At 49.2% G+C, this 18,328-nt stretch overlaps 1 protein-coding gene across 2 annotated transcripts in view; it reads right to left on the bottom strand.

Annotated features, from left to right (window-relative positions):
* The window catches only part of LOC127473636 (rho GTPase-activating protein 7-like), a 54,277-nt gene that overhangs the window by 32,202 nt on the left and 3,747 nt on the right, over nt 1-18,328 (bottom strand). The window contains exon 1 of one of the 2 annotated variants that reach the window (XM_051793500.1): nt 14,793-14,863. The exons of the other annotated variant lie outside the window; for it this stretch is intronic. Within the exon in view, the coding sequence (XP_051649460.1) occupies nt 14,793-14,799 (7 nt within the window). The 5' untranslated portion in view covers nt 14,800-14,863. Of the gene's footprint in view, nt 1-14,792; nt 14,864-18,328 lie in introns of those variants that run through there. 2 annotated transcript variants of the gene reach the window in all.

Here is an 18,328-nt window from a genome sequence, read left to right as displayed (position 1 = left end):
GATAACAGAGAGCCCAAAGTCACTACCGAAGTCATCAATACCCAATATTTGGTTCTGTCGTCTCTGTGACATCTTTCAGCCATTCCCAGATCCTCTCCTGGAGGAGCTGACAGCACCCATTCTGGCTAACAAACTGGTTCTAAGAAAGGCTGTGAGCCCAGGTCTGGATACTAACTGGGCCACTGCTCCTGTCACACAGTAGTGTGAAGACAAAAGGCAGTTGGATCTTAGTTCTAACTTAATACACATTTAAGATACATTGCTGTATCTTTCATAACATCTCTAGTAGACCACAAGGTCTCCACTACCAGGTGCTGGGGATAAAGTCATTCACTATCTAGGCAAATCAATTTTACAATCAGTTTCTGTTTTGGAAAACTAGCCAGCCCAGTAAAGCTCAGGTTTAAGACCTTAAAGCCTTTGGGTTGGTTATTTTACTACTTGGCTATAACAGACGTACAAAACTCAACAGAAGACTTTTCCACACATTTTGAATTTGAAGAAGATTGCTGTTAGGAAGTTCAAAAAAGAAACGCTGACACTAAACCACCTGAACCACTAAAACCTATTCATAAAAGCACTTCACGTCCAAAGACCTTGGTGTGCTTTAGCTCACTTCAGATTTCAGCAGTACTCAGTCCTTGCCTAAGACTAGAGCAAAGCTTGATGCAGCCTACCTAAAATGGGAGGCTGTGTCTGTTCAGACATAATACAACCCCTTTATTGAGCCAAACAATTTTTCCTTGGATGGTTTGGCTGTGTAGGTTATTGGAGGACATGGAGTTGACAGGTCACAACAGCATGTGCTGTCTTGAGAGAGGGCTGGCAAGGAGTATGAAGCAGATTGCAAAGCTTCACCTTCTTTTAAGCAGTGAGGCAACCAAAGTAATCCAGGTCAGAATGGTAGAAAACACACGTGTGTTTCCTTCGTTTGCCAAATATCCACAACATTACTTGAGACAAATGTCACAGGCTGGTGCAGAGTTGGATTTGGAAGTCACAAGGCACACACTAGCTACCTAGGCAAGGTAACATTCAAGTATGTATTCCCTTTGTAATAGGCTTTACAACGACCAAGAAAAAAGTACATTATTCTGTCAATACTAGGATGTCAGCACATGGAAACACCTTGTAGGTTGTGCCCTGCAGAAAAACAGTTTGTCACTTTCTGCAAAACATCTTGGCCTAATATTTGGGATAATACTAGCCTTTTACACATTTCTCAGTAGGAACTAAATCTCTTTTGCAGAGAAGATACCATCTCTATGTCCAGCACTGGCAGTGAAGTAAAACGATTCAGGCTGCCTGATTCCAAACACCCTTCCCAACATGCTGCCACTACATAGAAAGTAGAAACCCAGATCTCAGCCAAGGCCAGAGTTTGATGCGTAGATGTGCCCTTTCCCACAGGTGTAAACCTGCTGAGAATGAATGGGTAGGTGTGTACTGTAGTTCCTGTGTTTAGGGATATTTACCTTTGCCTACAAAGCACAGCCACATATTTCTGTGACAGGAGGATTTGTCTTGTCTCCCCACATTTAAGAATAACTCTTGCTGGCTGGTTCCAGCTGGACACAGGAATGCTGTGCAGTTTCTAGCTGTGGCATTCACATAGCCCTTACCTCTGATAACAGGGAGTGAGGGAGAGTCTGGGCTGATAGGACCTCATGGGTTGGTTTACATCAATATCACTTACTCGACCTCACTATAACTTTTTGCAGTTCTTGTAAAGGAGGCAATATAGAAACACAGATATTCATCCACTCCCTCTTTTCTCTTTTCCAGAAATGCCTCACTTCATCTTTAAGAAGTAAAAACAGCAAGAGGCCAAAAAAAAGACACTGCTCTGTTGCAACATCAAGCCAGCGTAAGCAGTGACAGCACCCACATGAAATATTTTACCATTAATGGCTCCAATGGAAATCCTTCTGGATGATCTATGGAAGCCCTGCAATCAGTAATAGTCTAAGCTTTGCTCAGCCCCATTTCAAAATGATGGTTCTCTGATGAGAGGGGAGTTGCCCTCACTTGTACCATCAAATTTAGAAATCCATTTAAGTCCTTTTGATGTTATTTGAATGATCACTTCTGGTAGGTTATAAAAAAAATGCAGCTAAGCCACATTTGTTTTTTCTGTGATGTTTGGAAAGTGTAAACACTTAAATCATTAACCAAGTGCATATCATTCATATTCACCATACCTTTTAAAAGCATACTTAGCATACCACTGAGAAAGATTACTCTGCTGACAGAAATCAAGTGTCTGGATTAATTTAAAGGAGTGCATTTCACAATCCATCATTCCAGAATAGGAGAACAAGGAACTGCTCAGTTAAATTAAATGGTGAGCTACTCCAGAACAAATTAAAGGAAATTCATCTCTGCACCATGTCTAGTCCAGACGTGTAATTCGGGGCTGATGCTATTAAAAGCCAAGCAGTCTAGCTGGGTTTCATGAAGACTGAATCATTTTACAACTAATATTTATTTGCACTCTTGCACAACATGAGAAGCAGCAGGATTTGTGGCTTGTAAGATGAGCTGGCAGCTTCAGGCCAGTGCTACTCAAGGACTTTTTGAAGGAGAACAGGTGTGGAAAATCAGCCTGAGAATGGTGGGGCAGAAGCAAAGCCCTCCTGAGCCAAGTGTGCAGCAGAGAGGATGCTCCCTGCTCCCACCACGGGGTGTTTGAACCAGCAGCAGGGCCTTCCCACAGCAGGTCACTTTAGGGACACTCCCAGGACATTTTAGGGACACCATCACTGCATTTGGTCCATGTGGGTCAGCAAAAGGTTTAATGGCAGAGCAAGACCTCAGCCAGTGGGAAGCATTAAGCATAAAGCTCCCTTTTCCAGGCAGGGCAGGCACTGGAAGGAGAGAGAAGTTGTCCCCGTGGACTGGAGCTCAAAGGAAACCTGCAGGAGAGCCAGCAGTGCTGCTCTGGCTTCTCTCACTGCAGACCCAGGTTGTGTAACTCTTCTCCACAGAAATGCATGCCTACAGGCAGGTGTGCCTGGGAGAGGCTGTGTCTCTAAGCTGAGAAGTCAGGCTGTGAGTCAAACCTCCTACAGCCTTGCAACCATGAAGTAACAGCCACAAGCTATGACCTGAAGCTTGTCCTGGTGCTGCCATTAGCAAACATGCCAAGTGGATTTCATCTTTGGAAGCAAGTGCTTATTCCTCTCTCTGTGTCCAACCCTAGCTCGTAAATCTCACACAATAATCAGCTTGAGAGTTAATATTGCCATAAATTCTGGTTTCCAAAGTGCTGCGCTTCTCCACAGCAAAAAAGGCATCTGAGTTCCCCAGGTTCTACCTGCACACTCCACAAAGGACCAAAATACAGGGGAAGGTGTTTCTCTGAAGAGCTTTGCAGAATGGGAGAAGGAAGAGTGAGTGAGAGAGGAGATATGCACAAGGTCACACAGTGGGTGAATGAATGGGCAAAGCCAAATACAAACCCCCTTACAGGACCTCCCCCCTCCCCTGCCACAAATTGTCTTTTCCAAAATCAGGAAAAAAACCAGCATGGGAGATCATTTCCATCATCTTAGCATAATTAATCCTTATGTGCTGTAACTGCTGAAATACCAACCATTTGTTTTTATATATTTGGCAAAACACCTTTTCCCTTTATTCCCTTGGCCAAAATCAGCCCAATTTTTCAGGCTGATTGGGCGTTTGGCAGTAATGCTCCTAAATGGCCCTGCTGCTGTAGGATGGCCGAGCACTGGCACAGGGAGATTTATAGCAGTGAGCCCCAGGTAAGGATGCTCCATTTTCCCGCAGACTGATTAGCACTGTCTATTCCAGTGATTTAAGTGTTTTCTCAAAGAACACATTTGAAGAGCTGAAATGGATACACACTGTCAGCTCCTGGCAGTTTAAGTGCAAACAGCTGCCCTGAAAGCTCTGTGCAGCACCACAAAGAGATGAGCCTCTATGAAAGCTAGTCAATCAAAGGAGATAAATCTTTGCGTCAGTTCCAATTATTGAGATACTCCAGTTAACTCAGGGAATCATAGACATTAGACTGCCTTTAAATGCCCACGTGGTTGGGACTATACCATTGCTCCTGGGAGGTAATTTCGCTGTCTGACAGATCAAGAGGCTTTTCTCAGCTAGTTAATTCCAATTAAGTTTTTCCTCTCGATTTCATCCTCCTATCCATTATCCTCAGTCAGGTACCCTTCACAGTTCCTTTCCTGCCATGCTGCTCATGCCGAGAGTCCTGGAAATGGTGACATTATTACAAGTACCTGTTGATGACACCCATGAGGCCTCCCAGTGCTGTAGCCTCAGAGCAAAGATGATTTCTGTCTTAAGGAGCTTCTTCCAGCTGCTACAGCCTTTAAATAAAGCTCTACACTTCAATTTAGGTACACCAGTAACCTCCCCCCCTTGTGTTTTGCCTCTTGTCCTCGATGAGCTTTGTTTCTTCTGGCTCCCCTGACTTCAGGCAGCAATCAAAGTGTAAAGATGTGTTTAGATGGTGTAACTCTAGAAAAGAGCTGCTGCTGCAGAATTACCCCCTGATATTTTTCCAGGAGTCCACAAACCCCAGTGTCCTGGAAGATGTGGTGAGAATAGATTACACAACACGAAAGGTTACACTGCTGTGTCATGAACTTTATATAAAGCAAAATTACAGGGGATTCCATTAAATAACTCCTTTCTTTGCTCCTCCAAAGAGTAATGGGAATGGCTGCATGCTACAAAGTGGATGGGATTCATCGGTGTCTTATCTCTGATAAAATGGGCTGGTCACACAGCTCCCCTCCCCTCAACCACATTGCTGCCTCTCTCACACTGCTCAGGAAGACAAATGGAATTAAACAATCTGTAAACATAGTCCTCCAGCTCAGGAAGGTCAAGGGGTTTGCAAGTTTATTTCAAGAAACAAGAGGAATTTAGCCCTTTATTCAGCACAGCAGAGAGCATCAAAGGATGGCAAGCTCCTCTGAGGAAACAGGTCCCCTTATCAGAGGGCAGGGGTTCCAGGGATAAAGTGTGTGCACAGTCAGGTCAAGGTTGGAGCTCCAGCCTGGATTTACACCAGTGTAAAGGAAAGCACTACCCAGCCCAGTATTTATGTTATTCAGGCCAAGGAAAAAACGTAGTGGCAGCTGTGAACAGTTTAAATATCCAAACCCTGATGGGAGGACCTTCATGCAGGGGTTTGGTTTGTTATTGCAGCTGACTCTCTGCATCTCCTTTATCTTTCCTTTTTTTTTTTTTTTATTCCTTTCAGAGATGTTTGACCTGAAATGCAAAAGGATAACGTGGGTCAGGAGGAGTGTTTATTATGTATGAGTTATTTTTCTTTCATGTTAGCAAAATCCTTTTGTAAAAGTTGGCAGCAGTCCCTGTTACAGCTAAATTTTGGACCCATGGGTGATCTGGAATTTAACATTATTTATGTCTCAGTATAAAAAAAGCAGTGGAAAGGAAGCAAATTCAAAGAAAATAATCAGAGCACAGCTGAGGTCTGTAGCTTTACTTATTTAAACCATTCAAGTCTATCACTGCCCTTGCAACTATTTCAGGGGTCTGCTGGGTAGAAGCTGGAGGATTTGCAGAAATCACATTGTTAGGTGTTCTGACACAACCTGCTCTCAGCACCAACACACTGATGGCAGTGCAGAGCTGTTGCAGTTTAAATCCTTTGCACTATAGGTACAGAGGGGAGCACCAAGTGGGGAGCAAATCCTTCTGCTGCCATCACTGAGGTCCCACTCCAACCCCCAACCCCTGGATTTTCACTGGGTTGGGGTGACAGGCAGCCAGACCTGCAGTCCTCACTCCTCTGCCTGGTATGTGGCTCCTCAGCAATTCACCCCCTAACTCCAGGGAGCTGTTTGTATCTTAAGAGTAACTGCTGAGTACGAACAAGAGCTGAAGTTCAGCCCTAGGCCACCAGTGCTGTCCAGGTCATTGCAGGGAAGATCATTCCTGGAGGGTGGGGTTGCAAAGAACATTTTTGGGAAGGGGTTATTTTTGTGTGCTTATTCCCAGAATGGTCCCAGGGTAAACCCACACTGGCTGATTTTCCAAGCCTCATTTACTCTCAATCAACATACACAGAGGCACAAGTTCTTAAAATACTCAGAAAACAGGTTTGCTCCTTGTGCACGCTGTTTCACAGCAATCTTCAACAAAGTTAAAGGAAAACCCACAATTGCTCCTTATACAAACATGCACAAGAGAAAACACTCTCAAAAACCTTGCACCATCACGGTCAGGGGTCAACCCCAGTGACAGGATAAGCTCTGTCCACACCTCTCCCTTGGCCGCTCGTTCTTCCAGCAGAGCTCTCTGCAAACAGACCCTGTTCCCTGACTGCACAGCTCACTCCTCCAGCTCACAGAACGAACAGGGTGCTAGAAAGCACCACACAGCCCCTCCAAAACCTGCCCAGGTATCTAGGGGCTGCTCAGGTTGAGGTTGAGAAGAGCTATCTAAGTTTCGAGGAAGAGCACCTTTAAACGCACCACAGTTTTCACTTTGAGCCGTCCTCCCCCTCCAGCAGGAGCAGACATTAAGTATGTGCATACTCAGTGCTCTGCAAGCTCCACAGCCATCGGGTTGGATCAGCAAGGGGAGCTTGCCTGAGTAATTCAGGTGTCTGTGGAATGTCAGACCCTGCAGGTACAGCTGGGGTGACATTTTCAGAAGTAGCTACATTTCTCAGACTCTTCAAGCTCCACTGAACCTGGCTTGAGGTGAATTTGAATGGAACTTGGGCCCCCAGATCTCTTCTGTATTTTAAGTTGGTTTCTATCTCTAAATTTTGCAATAAATAACGAGCAGACTCTGCTTGGAAAGCTGGGAGCAGAGTAGGAGTTTGGATAGCACGATCATGAGTGTAAATGAGCACAATTCCTTTGAATATTGAAAGTGTATTTAACGTGGTGCCCAAGGTCACACAGCAAATCAATGGGCAAAACTGAATCAAGGCCCTGAGGGCATATTACTTACAATCAGATGCAGGAGTAATTGAGTAACTGCACAGACTTAAAAGCAGCATTACATCAACTTAACATATGGCTGGAAAGGGGCTTGGGGAGGTTCAGTGATTTCCTGCAGGGGAGAGAGAGTCAAGAGCAGGGCTGACATTAGATTTGAACAGCTAATATCACTGCACAGGTAACTTGGCACTGGGAACTCTGCTACTATTTAAACTCCATGAAACTTCTGATTTTAGTGCCATAGTTTTCAGCATCCACTGCTGGGAACACTAGGAGTCCCCTGCTTGAAGGACAACTCTTGCTGACTTTTGGCACTATGTTGGGAGAATCCAGGATGACAGACGGTCAGTGACTTGGCTCTGGTGCCTGGCACAACACTGCTGGGTGGGTATGTCCCTGTGCCTGGCAGTGAGAACATGCCCCTTGGCTGCTGAACTCCAACACGAGCTGCTGGCCCAGCAGTGTGATTACCAGCCCTACCTGGCAGCCACTTGCCTCTCATTTCAGCTGTCAAAATTATATTTATGCCTGTGCAGTGTTTCCTATTTCCTAATTTGGATGGTTCCCTCAGTCATTTTTCCACTAAAATGCTCAAGCATTTTTTTTTGAAAACATCTAAACAGGAAGAGACCTGACCTCTCCTCCCTGAACATCGTGTGCTCCCTTCTCCTGGCAGCAGCAGATCCCTCCTGTGCCAGCTGCTGTGGCGACTCCAGGACAAGCTGAGGGTGGATCCCACACCTTGGGACTGCACATGGGCTCTGCTTCTGTGTATGGGTTGTCCTGAAATGCTCAGCAGTCCTGGAATCCCAGTCAAAGTCCTGACTCTTCACACCCCCTCATTCCAGCTCTCTGCCCTGCCTGAGAATGTAGGTGTATCCCAGGTTCTGGCTGGCTGGTCATGGAGATCTCCATCAAGGGAAAAATGCCCATTAATTCAACTGGTCTGATGTTGAGCCAGACACTTAGTTCAGGCAGACACTGGGCAGCTCCTCTCCTGTGCACTTTCACCGGGCACAGAATGGTTTTGGGGCTTGTTCCCATTTGGAGACCTGCTGGCTGCGGGGAATCCATCATCACTGCCTCCTCGTCTGGGAAGGGGCAACTCAAGCAGAGCCATCACAATCCCTGCCATCCAACTGCTTCCAGCAAAGGCCCCAAGGAGGAATTTCTCTTTCCCTGAGCTGGACAAGTTCTACAGCCCAGGAGCCTGGTCAGTGATCACGGTCCCTCGCTGTCAAGACGCTGGATGCAGCAGGCACAGGAGCCCTGTAAGTTGTGTGTGCACCCAGCCCAGCCCCAGCCCCACTGCAGGACCCACAGACACTCGTGGGGTGCCAGGGTGAGGGGCCCGAGGGCACTGCCCACCATCCAGCACTGCCCACCATCCAGCACTGCCCACTGCCCACTCCCCTCCTAGGAAGAGCAGTGCTGCCCTCAACAGGCACCATGCACAGGGATTTGGATGGACAAACTTCCTCACACGTGGCTTTAACATGTTAAAACATGTTAACGAGCTGGGCAGCTCTGAAGCAGAGCCTGGAGGCACCTTCCTTTCTGTGAGTAGTGCAGAGTCCCCCGGCACCAGCAGATCCCAGCTCTGGGGCACTGTGCTCAGCCACAGCACGAGTCTGTGCTGTGTTCCCAGCCAACATGGGAGTGGAATAAATAGGAAAAAGTTGCTTCTGCCTTCAGGAGGAGGAGGAGAAACTAATGCACTGCACCTCCAGGAGTATCCACATAGCCCTAGGGAAGGAACAAAGCAGTGCTGAAGCCTCTGTCAAACCCTCTGGCTGTGAGGATGTTTGGCTGTGGGACAGCAAGGTACCAGCCCTGCAGCCCCACTGCTGAGTCTTCCCCAGAACTGGGCTAACAACCACACAGTTCTTCAGCCTGCCCTGGGCTTTCCTTGGGGAGGTTTAATGGCCAGGCTCCAAGTGCAGCTCTTTGGCTTGTGCAAACCTGACACACCTGAGGGTGACAGAACTGAACAGGAGGGAAAAAAATCCCAACAAGTGAAAGGAAACTCAGGGCCCTGCATGTGTCCATGCCCACAGATTGCTCCTGCAGAGCTCTTGGGCAGCTACCTCCCAGCCCACCCTTATCTGCACTCTCCCCCAAAGCCCTCATGTGTCTGGAGATCACATTCAATATATAGAGTGTTACATATTTAACATACTAGTGTGGGGACCTGCAGCAGTTTGGTCATGCTGCAGAAGTAATCCAAGATTGGTGATAACCACAGAAAATCAGATTTATGTTAACCTTTTTTAATGTTGGGGCTTTTCTTGAAAGAGTTGCTGTTCTAAGTGCCAGCGCTGTCCCACAGCAGTGAATCTGTCAGACAAAGCCATCCTCCCACATCACCTGCACCTCCAGGAAGGAGAAGGTTCCTTCCTCACACTCTGGATGTCTTTGGGGCTCAGGCAGGTGGCCTCACCTGGCACTGGCTGCTTGGACCAAGAACCAGGTTGTGGTGATGCTTTTACGGAATGCTGTGAGGCTACACCATCTCCCCAGAGCTGAAATTGGGCTACAGCCCCCCAGCACTGAAGGGTGGCCCTAAACCAGCAAACCCTTCCTCTCTAGAGGAGCACCCAGCTCTGCTGCAGCACCTTGAGCTGTGATAGCTATTGCAGGTGGGGTGGGAATGACAGGGAGACTCAGCTCCTTCTCCGAGGAGAAAGCAGCACAGTATTTTGGGAGACTCCTAATATTAAGGCACAGCCAGTAACTGTGACTAAGTAAGATTTGTAGATATTCTGGGCTGGTGCCAAGGGGAGACAGGGAAAGGCAATCCCAGACAAAGCAGAACAATAATGTGTTATTGGTCAGGAAGATTCATGTGGTGAAAATGAATAGCAGCGGGTGGCTTGCAGCGCTACCCCATCCATCTTGTCTGTGGCAGAGAGAGCACACTCCTCGGTGTATGGGCAGCACAGTGTCAGACAGCCAGGTCACCAGCTCTGATTTACAGTGCTCCAGGTTCTGCGGGTACAGGCAGTGGATCCCCTCCCAGCACATGCAGGGCACAAGCCCTGCCCTCCCTCACCACGTGCCTGCGTCCACCCAACATCCCTGCATGCAGGGAGGGAGCTTCTCCAGGCTGGACCAGTGCCCAGAGCACGAGATCCCTGCTCAGGCTGGGTATATCCTGATCTCAAGATCAGCAATGCCACTGAATACAAGGAAAGAATCCCACTGAACCCAGGTAACACCTGGCTGTGCCAGCTGGTGAAGCCATGCTCGTTTTTGGTGGTAAATGAAGGCAGCACAGTGATGCCATCACTAATTCAACAGCTACTCTTCCCCAGGAGCTGCCAGGGTGCAGGACAGGTGGCCTCACCAGTCTGGGTCTGTACATAAATCAAACAGGAGGTTGTAAATCTGTCATTCCTTTAGTTATTTAGCAAATGCACCACACCTTAATCTACTCCTAGTCTTTTAACAATATACACTATACAATTTTTATAGAGCTGTGACAAGTTCAGAAGATGACTTGCCTATCTCATCACCAACCTACCCAGAGGTGACCATATACATATTCCACCACTGCCCAGCACAAAGCTCAAAGAGAAAGCACACAGAATCAGTGTTCCCTGTGCTGTTGAGCTGATTAAAGATTCAACTCGGATGGGAGAGGAAGTGCAGGGTCTGGCATGGTTTCCTGTGTGCCTATAAATAGCCATTTGGGATGGTTTAGGCAGAGGTCAGCTCCACACAGCTGTATGAGTGCTGGCTTCTGTTCCCCTCGTGCCGGCAGGAATGGGATCGATGGCAAAACTTGTCCCCCTTGGAGCAAGAGCTTTGAGACACACCCAGTGTGCTCCTGCCAGAGTACCTCCTGCCAACGAGGGTGTGACACTGCTGCAGTGGGAGCAGGACCACCGGACACCTGCCAGGGCAGGGTCCCGTGAGGGTCACCCCCATGGGCTGGCACCAGGTGAACCTCTCCAGTCACCTGTGGGTCTCTCAGGCTTTGCTGAATGACAAATGAGTAATGTCTCCAAACAGCTCTGAAGGACAAGAACAGGCATAAAGATGCTATTTATGCGCTCCAGTCCAACGGAGGGATTTTAGGGAGCAGTGTTGCCCCACTCTGGGTGGGTTGGTTGGGGGTCCCCAGTGCCAGTGGCACTCTTGGTCCCTGCAAACCCAAGCACACTGTGACATCTAGTGGCAAGTTATCCTAGAGCCCAGGGAAGGCTGTGTCTGACAGGCTTTTCCCACAGCCCCTGGACAGCCAGCCCAGCTGGATCTGTTTTATTACGTGCTCTCCAGGTGCCTCTGTATGCATAAATATGTATTTACGTGTAACAGTGAGAATGACAGCTGGTGTTGCTTAGGCCAATGCATGCTGGTGACAGGAGCAGTATATCCACCTTGGCAGACAGCTCTCATCTTCCTTGCTCTAGGCAGGACAGGATCTGGACAGGGCCTGTCCTCTTCCCGTCCCAGGTAGTCACTGAGTGCACTGCTCTGCCAGCATCACCTCCAGAGCCATGGCTGCAGTTGCCTCATGGCACCGGAGCTAGAAGGGGTTGGATACAAGCTTGGCCATATTTGACAAGGCTTTCCACCCCCTCCCCCAGCAGTGACCAGTGCTGCTGTCTGACCAGCTCAGGTGGCCTTGCCAACATGTCCCAGAAGCCAGGGGCACACAGCCTTTATACAGCCAGAGAGGTGGAGCAGCAGCCATGGCACCATGTAGCCTTATTGCACATTCACCTCCGCCTCCTCCCCATGCTTTGGCAAGGCTTATTTAATATTTCACTGGGTTCTTTTCAGACTCTGTTCAATTTCATGCACCACCATCAGTGGCATATTCCATATTAGCCTGAATAAGGATACAGAAATTAAATCAATAGGCTTTTTCTAACAAATAGAAAGGCCCCATCATGCACATCTGGGCAGCATGAGTCAGGGATGTCATCTGATTACTGGGCTGCTTTGTGAAAGAAGGGGGGGAAGGAACAGACACTAAATATGAGGAGTAAAACTGAGAAAAAAAAGGTCAAATTTCAATAGGATCCTCTTGATCCTCCTCCAGAGCTGGGCAGGAAAGTGGGAAGCTGCTGTGCAGCACATGAGCACCAGCCTCTTCACACAAGCACCCTCTGTGCAGCCACCACAGATCTGTGCCCTAAAAACACTCTACTCCTGCCCCAAATCTGGAGGATGATGGAAACAGCAGTAAGATCTGCAGTGTCAGAGCCCCAGAAAGCTGAAACCAGGGTGGACAGCACCAATCCTGCTTCAGGTGCTTAAGGTCTCTGAACCAGACTGAGACCCACAAGTGGTACCCAGGCTTCAAGTGCCAGAAGACCTCAGGCACCACAGTAAAACTTTCTGAGTTGTCAAAAGGGCCTCTCTTTTCTGTTTGTCTTTCATAAAGCTTTGTTTAATGCATAAATGGTTACTTATTCTATATGATGTATTCACTAGAGAAGCCAAGTTCCCTTCCCACACAAACATTCCTTCCAACAGTTCCAGGACCTGCCTTTTCCCAGGAGCATTGAGGGAAGCAGGATGAGATGGAGGAGGGATGGGTACAGCAGGCATTGCACGTGCTCAGCCCCTGTTGCACAAGGCTTGCTGGACCAGTTTTTTGGAGGGTCAGGTTTTTGGTAGGTGTCAGCTAGACATTAACCCTGGAAGTGTTCCTAAACAGTGAACTTCAGAGGCTGAAACAGCAAATTTATACCAAAAAGAACAGCAATTTGCATGAAAACATTTCCAGAACCACCTCCCCATTCCTTGATAGCTCTCTAACCACAGAATGAGTGCTGGGGACAGGGGGTACCCCTGCTCAGAGCCAGAAGTGCTGACCCACCAGCATCCCAGCTCTGCACACCCCCAAAGGTACAGCTGGGACCTGGGTGGCTCTGCTGCCCTGCTGCCCACCTCAGGCAGGGTTTCATGCTGGGCACTCCTACTGGCTTTTCTAGCAGCTCTCACCAGGGAATGCAGTGCACAGGAGAGCAGGAGGATGGTGGTTTCTCCCTGCCCAGTGTCCCTGTGGCACAGCAGCCACGGGTGAGGGGGGTCCTTCCCTGTGGCTGGGCATGGCATGGCCAGAGGCTTAGCCCCTCCTGCCCTCCAGCCAGCACCCTCTGGGTCACTTCCCACAGTATTCACTGTATCAGCACTCCATATCTTATGGAATATCCGGCAATGCAACCCATTCTCATCTTATGACTCAGCTTATATCAACTAATTATTCATTTCTGAAACACAGTTTTCTACCTTAAAAAATGACACCTTTTCCACCACCTGGAGGACCCGTGTGTACCAACAGATGGATGCTCAGCCCTGGCCTCAAAGGCAGCAAACTAATTGTGTTTCTTCTCAGCTCTCGTGCTCGGCACATCGCCAGGGTGACACGGAGCAATGAGAAACAAATTGACTCAAAACTTGGCCGGGGAGCATCAGCAAACAGAGGGCTGAAAACTCAGCTTGATTTATTTTATAGAGAGGCAAAGGACAAGAAATGCAGTGCTATTCCCAGTTGTGGCCCTGGCAAGCCCATGTGAGAGCAGAGCTGCTGGTGAGGCTGGGCAGCCCCGGCCCCGGTGTCCGTCTGTCAGGGGAACATCGCTGGGAAGGGACAACGTGACACTAATTCCTTCTCTGAAAACTGTAACACTTCCCTCTCCTGCCCTGAGAATACAAAGTGTTGTACATGAAGCATTAAAATAAAGGCCACCATCTGACACACAGACACTTAATGCCCTCCTACAGAGATGTCGGGGTTGCTGTAGGATGTTTTCGGTGTTACAGAGCAAGCCTTCAGCAAAGGTGGGAGCTGGGGCTGGCCCAGCTGATGGCAGGAGCAAAGCCAGGACTGCCACAACATGGGGCACTGGCTCCCATTGCTGGGGGTGCTGCTGGGGGGCTCCAGCCCTGCCAAAGGGACCAGGACACAGCGGGAGTGCAGCAAGAGAGAACTGTGGGGTTGAACCAGCTGAGACATCAACCACCCCAGGGAACACCGGGTAGGACCTGGGAGCACAGAGCCTGGAAGGGCACAGAAGCCTGGAGCAGCACCCTCTGCAGCCCCTGCTCATGCTGGGTGTCAGCCAGCACTGCTGCAGGCTCAGGCACCCACCCCAAAGGTCCCCTCTCCCCTTCATTCCTCCCAGAAAACAGATCGCTTTTGCTATCGCTTTTCCGGAAAACAAGGGCGACTTCTCCTCCAACACTGATGTTTTCCCAAGGGCTGACGTGCTGTTCCCACTGACAGCACTGCTGCTGCTTTCCCAGCTCTGCCACCCCACTCTGTCCCCGTGGGAAAGCCTTCCCCTGCCCTGGCTGTGCACACACCAGAAGATTGAGACTCCCATGGGAGCACTGAAGGTCCTGGCGATCCCTGGGAGGCAGCAGGGCTGGAGCTGGTTGGGTGGCAGCAGCACGGGGGGCTGCTCCCCTCAAGAGGAGAAACCTTTGCCAGCCAGGGACCTTCTGCTGTGCTGCCTCCCCAGAGGCAGTGCCACTGCCAGTGCTGTGCTGTGCCACTGAGTGCCCACTGTGGGACTTGCAGACACTGAAGTGTTACATCACTAAGTTTCTAATAACTACTTTTTTAATTTCCTAAAGTCCTAAACAAAATCTATTGCTGCAAAACTTTCTGTTTTCTGTTAAATGAGCCCAAACAGAAGCAGCACATCCCGGGAGGGAACAGGCAGACCCACACCTTTGCCGCTCCCATCTCCCAAAACAGTTCATGCCTCGTTTTCTGGTTAATAGCATTGTAGCTTAATTTCTGGTTTAAAAAACTTAAAGAAACAGGGTAACCAAGGAAAAAAAAAATAAACCCCCTCCTACCTTCCATGGGGAGAGTGAACTGCGGCAGACCAATGTCCTGGGCAGAAGATATTCCTGCGTCCCTGCAAGCGAGCAAGTCCTGCCTGGGGCGACTGAACTCCAACCCCATCTGCTCGGCTTTAAGCAGGACAGCCAAGATCCCACCCAGGACGGGGTGGAGAATCCTCCCTGGGAAAGAGCAGCTCGGTCACAGCTCCCTCCAGCCGCCCTGCACATCTCGGCGGGGCTCTGACAGGCCGTTTCCTCTCTCTCCCCCTCACTATTCAGCAGCAGCCCCTTCGACTGCCATCTCACATCAGCATCTGCAACTGAGTTTGCAGCAGGGGTGGCGTTTGGCAGCGCCAAAGGTGTAGGTGGCATGGGTCCCAGCAAGGAATACTGGCAGGAGGAGTGCGGGATACACACGGTTCGAATCAGCCGCAGGATGGAGGCGAACGGGACACGCAGAGGTACTCGAAGCACTGCAGTTACATCAGTGAGAAATCCTCGATCAGCTGGAGCACGGCCCAGCAGAGTGAGCTCAGTGCAAAGCAGGCTCCAGAGTGCTACAGTGAGGACACCACCCTGACACTCTGCTCCAGGTTTGCCAGAGGCGATGGGAAAAACATGCCAAATCCAGTGCTTTTACACCAAAACTCTGTTACACTGAAACTCTTTTACACAGCAAAGGTTATTTTCTTTAAAACAATCCCTCTGTGGAATCTGTTCTGTCTGAGTGAGAGGCAGCTGATCGTGGTTTGAATTTCCCTCTCAGTGAACAGAGCTAGGGTGGGGTGGCTGAGCACTGCCACACCTGGTGACAAAGAGCTGCAGTGCTCACCTTCATGCCAGCTCACCTGAGTGCTGTGTGGTTTGGGGTTCCCTTGGGTTTTCAGGCAGGTGGAGACTGGAGGATGCTAGTGACATATTTGGGTTTAATGTGTTTGTTGCCTATCATGTGCATTTATTCAGCTCTGGACCTATTCCCTCTTCATTTGAGAGTGAACTGCCCACGCCAGGCAGCTCCCACAGACCAGTGAGAGCAGCCAAGCCCTGTCTCCCACCTCTACAGCTCTCATAGGGGACATTTAAATTTACAGTAGAGTGGAGAGATAGAGAAAGCAAGATAAGGTACAACAGCAGAGACCACAGCCATCATCACATCATTGCTATGAGACCAGTACTGTCCCCTGGCCTCTGTTTTCAGCCACTCACAGCACACAGTGGGTGTCTGAACTCAGTGCTGATTAACTCTGTGCCACACTGTCTCACACCAGGTAACAAGGTTAAGCACTGATGAAGGAAAATCCAAAAATACTCCAGGTCCTCATGCCTGCCAGACATACATTAGCAAACTGAAATAACTCCTGAAGAGGTTTTTTGTTGGAACGTGTTTCTGTGTCAGTTGTGGTGGGAGACATCCTGACTCAGGTTCTGGTCACTCTGAGCAGGGTGTGGTTAGGAAAATCACACACCTTAACGAGGTACACCCATGTGGGGAGAGCAGAAATTTGCTTTTGATGCCTTCTGGAATAGGATGCCTGAAGGAACAGTCTTTTCTAACTTCCTTTCCCTGAGGAAATGGAGACACAAGCCTCACCAAGGGCACCCTCAGAAAAAGGACCCAGCAGATGATGTTACCCCTGGCTGACTGGGGTGGCAGAGCCTGGAGAGGCCAGCACTCTGAAGGACACTGGTCCCTGCACCACCAAACCCAGCACATGCAGTCTTACAGAAAAGACATAAATTACTCTTCAGAAGAGGAGCACAAAGCCTTGGGGCTTTCCAAGTCACATCTCCTGCACTCTCACACCAGGAACACTAACCCAAGGAGACTTGGCACTCCTGGCTCGCCAGGGCCAGGGCAGCAGGACACCAGTGCTGTGGCTGATGTGCTGCCTCTCTTCCAGCCAGCCCCACGTGTGCAGAGCCGGAGGAACCATCCCGTGGCTCCGTGCCTCCATGTGACGCCTGCTCCCCGGAGGCTGCCTGACCCCGGCTTCCTTCCCAGCCTCTCTGAACTCCCGGGCCCTCAGAGGAGCAGCACCACGGTATTTTTAGCCTGTTTACAAAGACAGAGCAGTACATTTGTGCGTGGCTTGCAGTGAGAGAGCACAAGCTCTGCAGTGAGCGGGTCAGCTGGCAGCCACCTGGGCAGCAAAACAGAGGTGGTTTGCCAGGGCACATGATGGCATCAGAGATGGAGAGAGAACCAGAAGAGGCACCAGGAGAACATAACAATTTTTTTCTGCTTTAATAAGGATTTAATTAACTTCCCTTAATAAAAATTTAATAAATTTTGAAGCCCTTCTTCTGGGGCTTCTCCAACTGCTGAGAGTTTCAGTATCCCTCCAGCTGGCAACCCAGTGTGGGAGCACTACAGGCTCCTGCTGGTCCCCTCTGTCATTGCTGGACACCACGAGGCCAGAAGGATCTTTCACGTGGTCTCCAGTGGAAGCATTATCCAACTTACCAGTTTCTTTCCTGAACTGTGATGTCTGGGCTAAACACAGAAGTAATGGCACCACATGCTGTTGAAGAAGTAGCCAACCTTCTTCAGGTCCTCCATGAAGTCACCTGGAGTTGGTGCTCACAAGTGACCTTTTGGTGGTAGCTATACAAATTTTCATATTCTAACCTCTTTCTTTACTCCTTTCTTCTCTTAATCTCTTTCTTTCTTTCTTTGCTCTTTCCTTAATCTCTTGTGGGTAACTTGTGCTTTCACTAAGTTGTAGGTCGGTGTTTGCTGGGTGCTTTGTGAAATGCTTCTCCTTGGTTGGTTGTTACTCCTGTGAACTTTTGGCCAAAATGCTCATTTTCTCACTAAATTAAAAGAAGTCTCTTGGGAAAAAGTGTGTAGCTTTTTCTCTTTGCACGAATTCAAGGTATTAAAGACCCAAAGGCTTTGCAGGAGTTTGTGTGGGTGAACTCTTGGAGTCTTAAATATAAGTAAACTGCCTGGGCAAGGTGTGGCTTAGACCTGGGGCTTTACACCATAATAATAATACTTTTCAATTGAAGCAGTATTGTCAGGTATTTTTTTTGTGCCTGGCCAGTGATGGGTAGATAGAGGACACCAGGGAGGTGCCTGCTGGCCTGGTTCAGTAGGAGTGCCCTGAAGTGTGTGCTGTAACACCAATAAATTCTGTCTGCCCTTCTGCCAGTGTTTAGGAGTTGGTGAGGTTTTGCTCAGTTAGCAGGTTTTGGTGTGGACAACAATACAAACCTTCACCAAACCTTCAGCCTTGTTACACCTGCCCATGTTGGAAGGGGCAGGGGCTGTGCATGGCTGAGCTCTGCCTGATGCTCATCACACTCCCTTGCTGCCCTGCCCTCAGACCCTGAGCCTCTCCTTAAAGCCAGGGGAGGTGTCTCCAGGCTTCCAGCTGGGACACATCAGTCCTGCTGTGTGCTGGAGCCAGGACAAGGCTCAGCCCTGGTAGCCATCACTGGTTCTTCCTCACAGAGTCCGGGGCAAGCCAAGAAGCAGCTGTATTACAGCTCTGGCACCTGCTGCAGGGTAGCAAATTCTACCAAAAGCTCTGTCCCTCGTATTT

Source organism: Manacus candei, unplaced genomic scaffold (genome assembly GCF_025592945.1).
Source record: "Manacus candei isolate 608988 ecotype Guabito, Panama unplaced genomic scaffold, ASM2559294v1 h1tg000037l, whole genome shotgun sequence".
Lineage (NCBI taxonomy): Eukaryota > Metazoa > Chordata > Aves > Passeriformes > Pipridae > Manacus > Manacus candei.
Note: the sequence above shows the minus strand (reverse complement) of the source record. Positions and strands in the feature narration are given on the sequence as shown.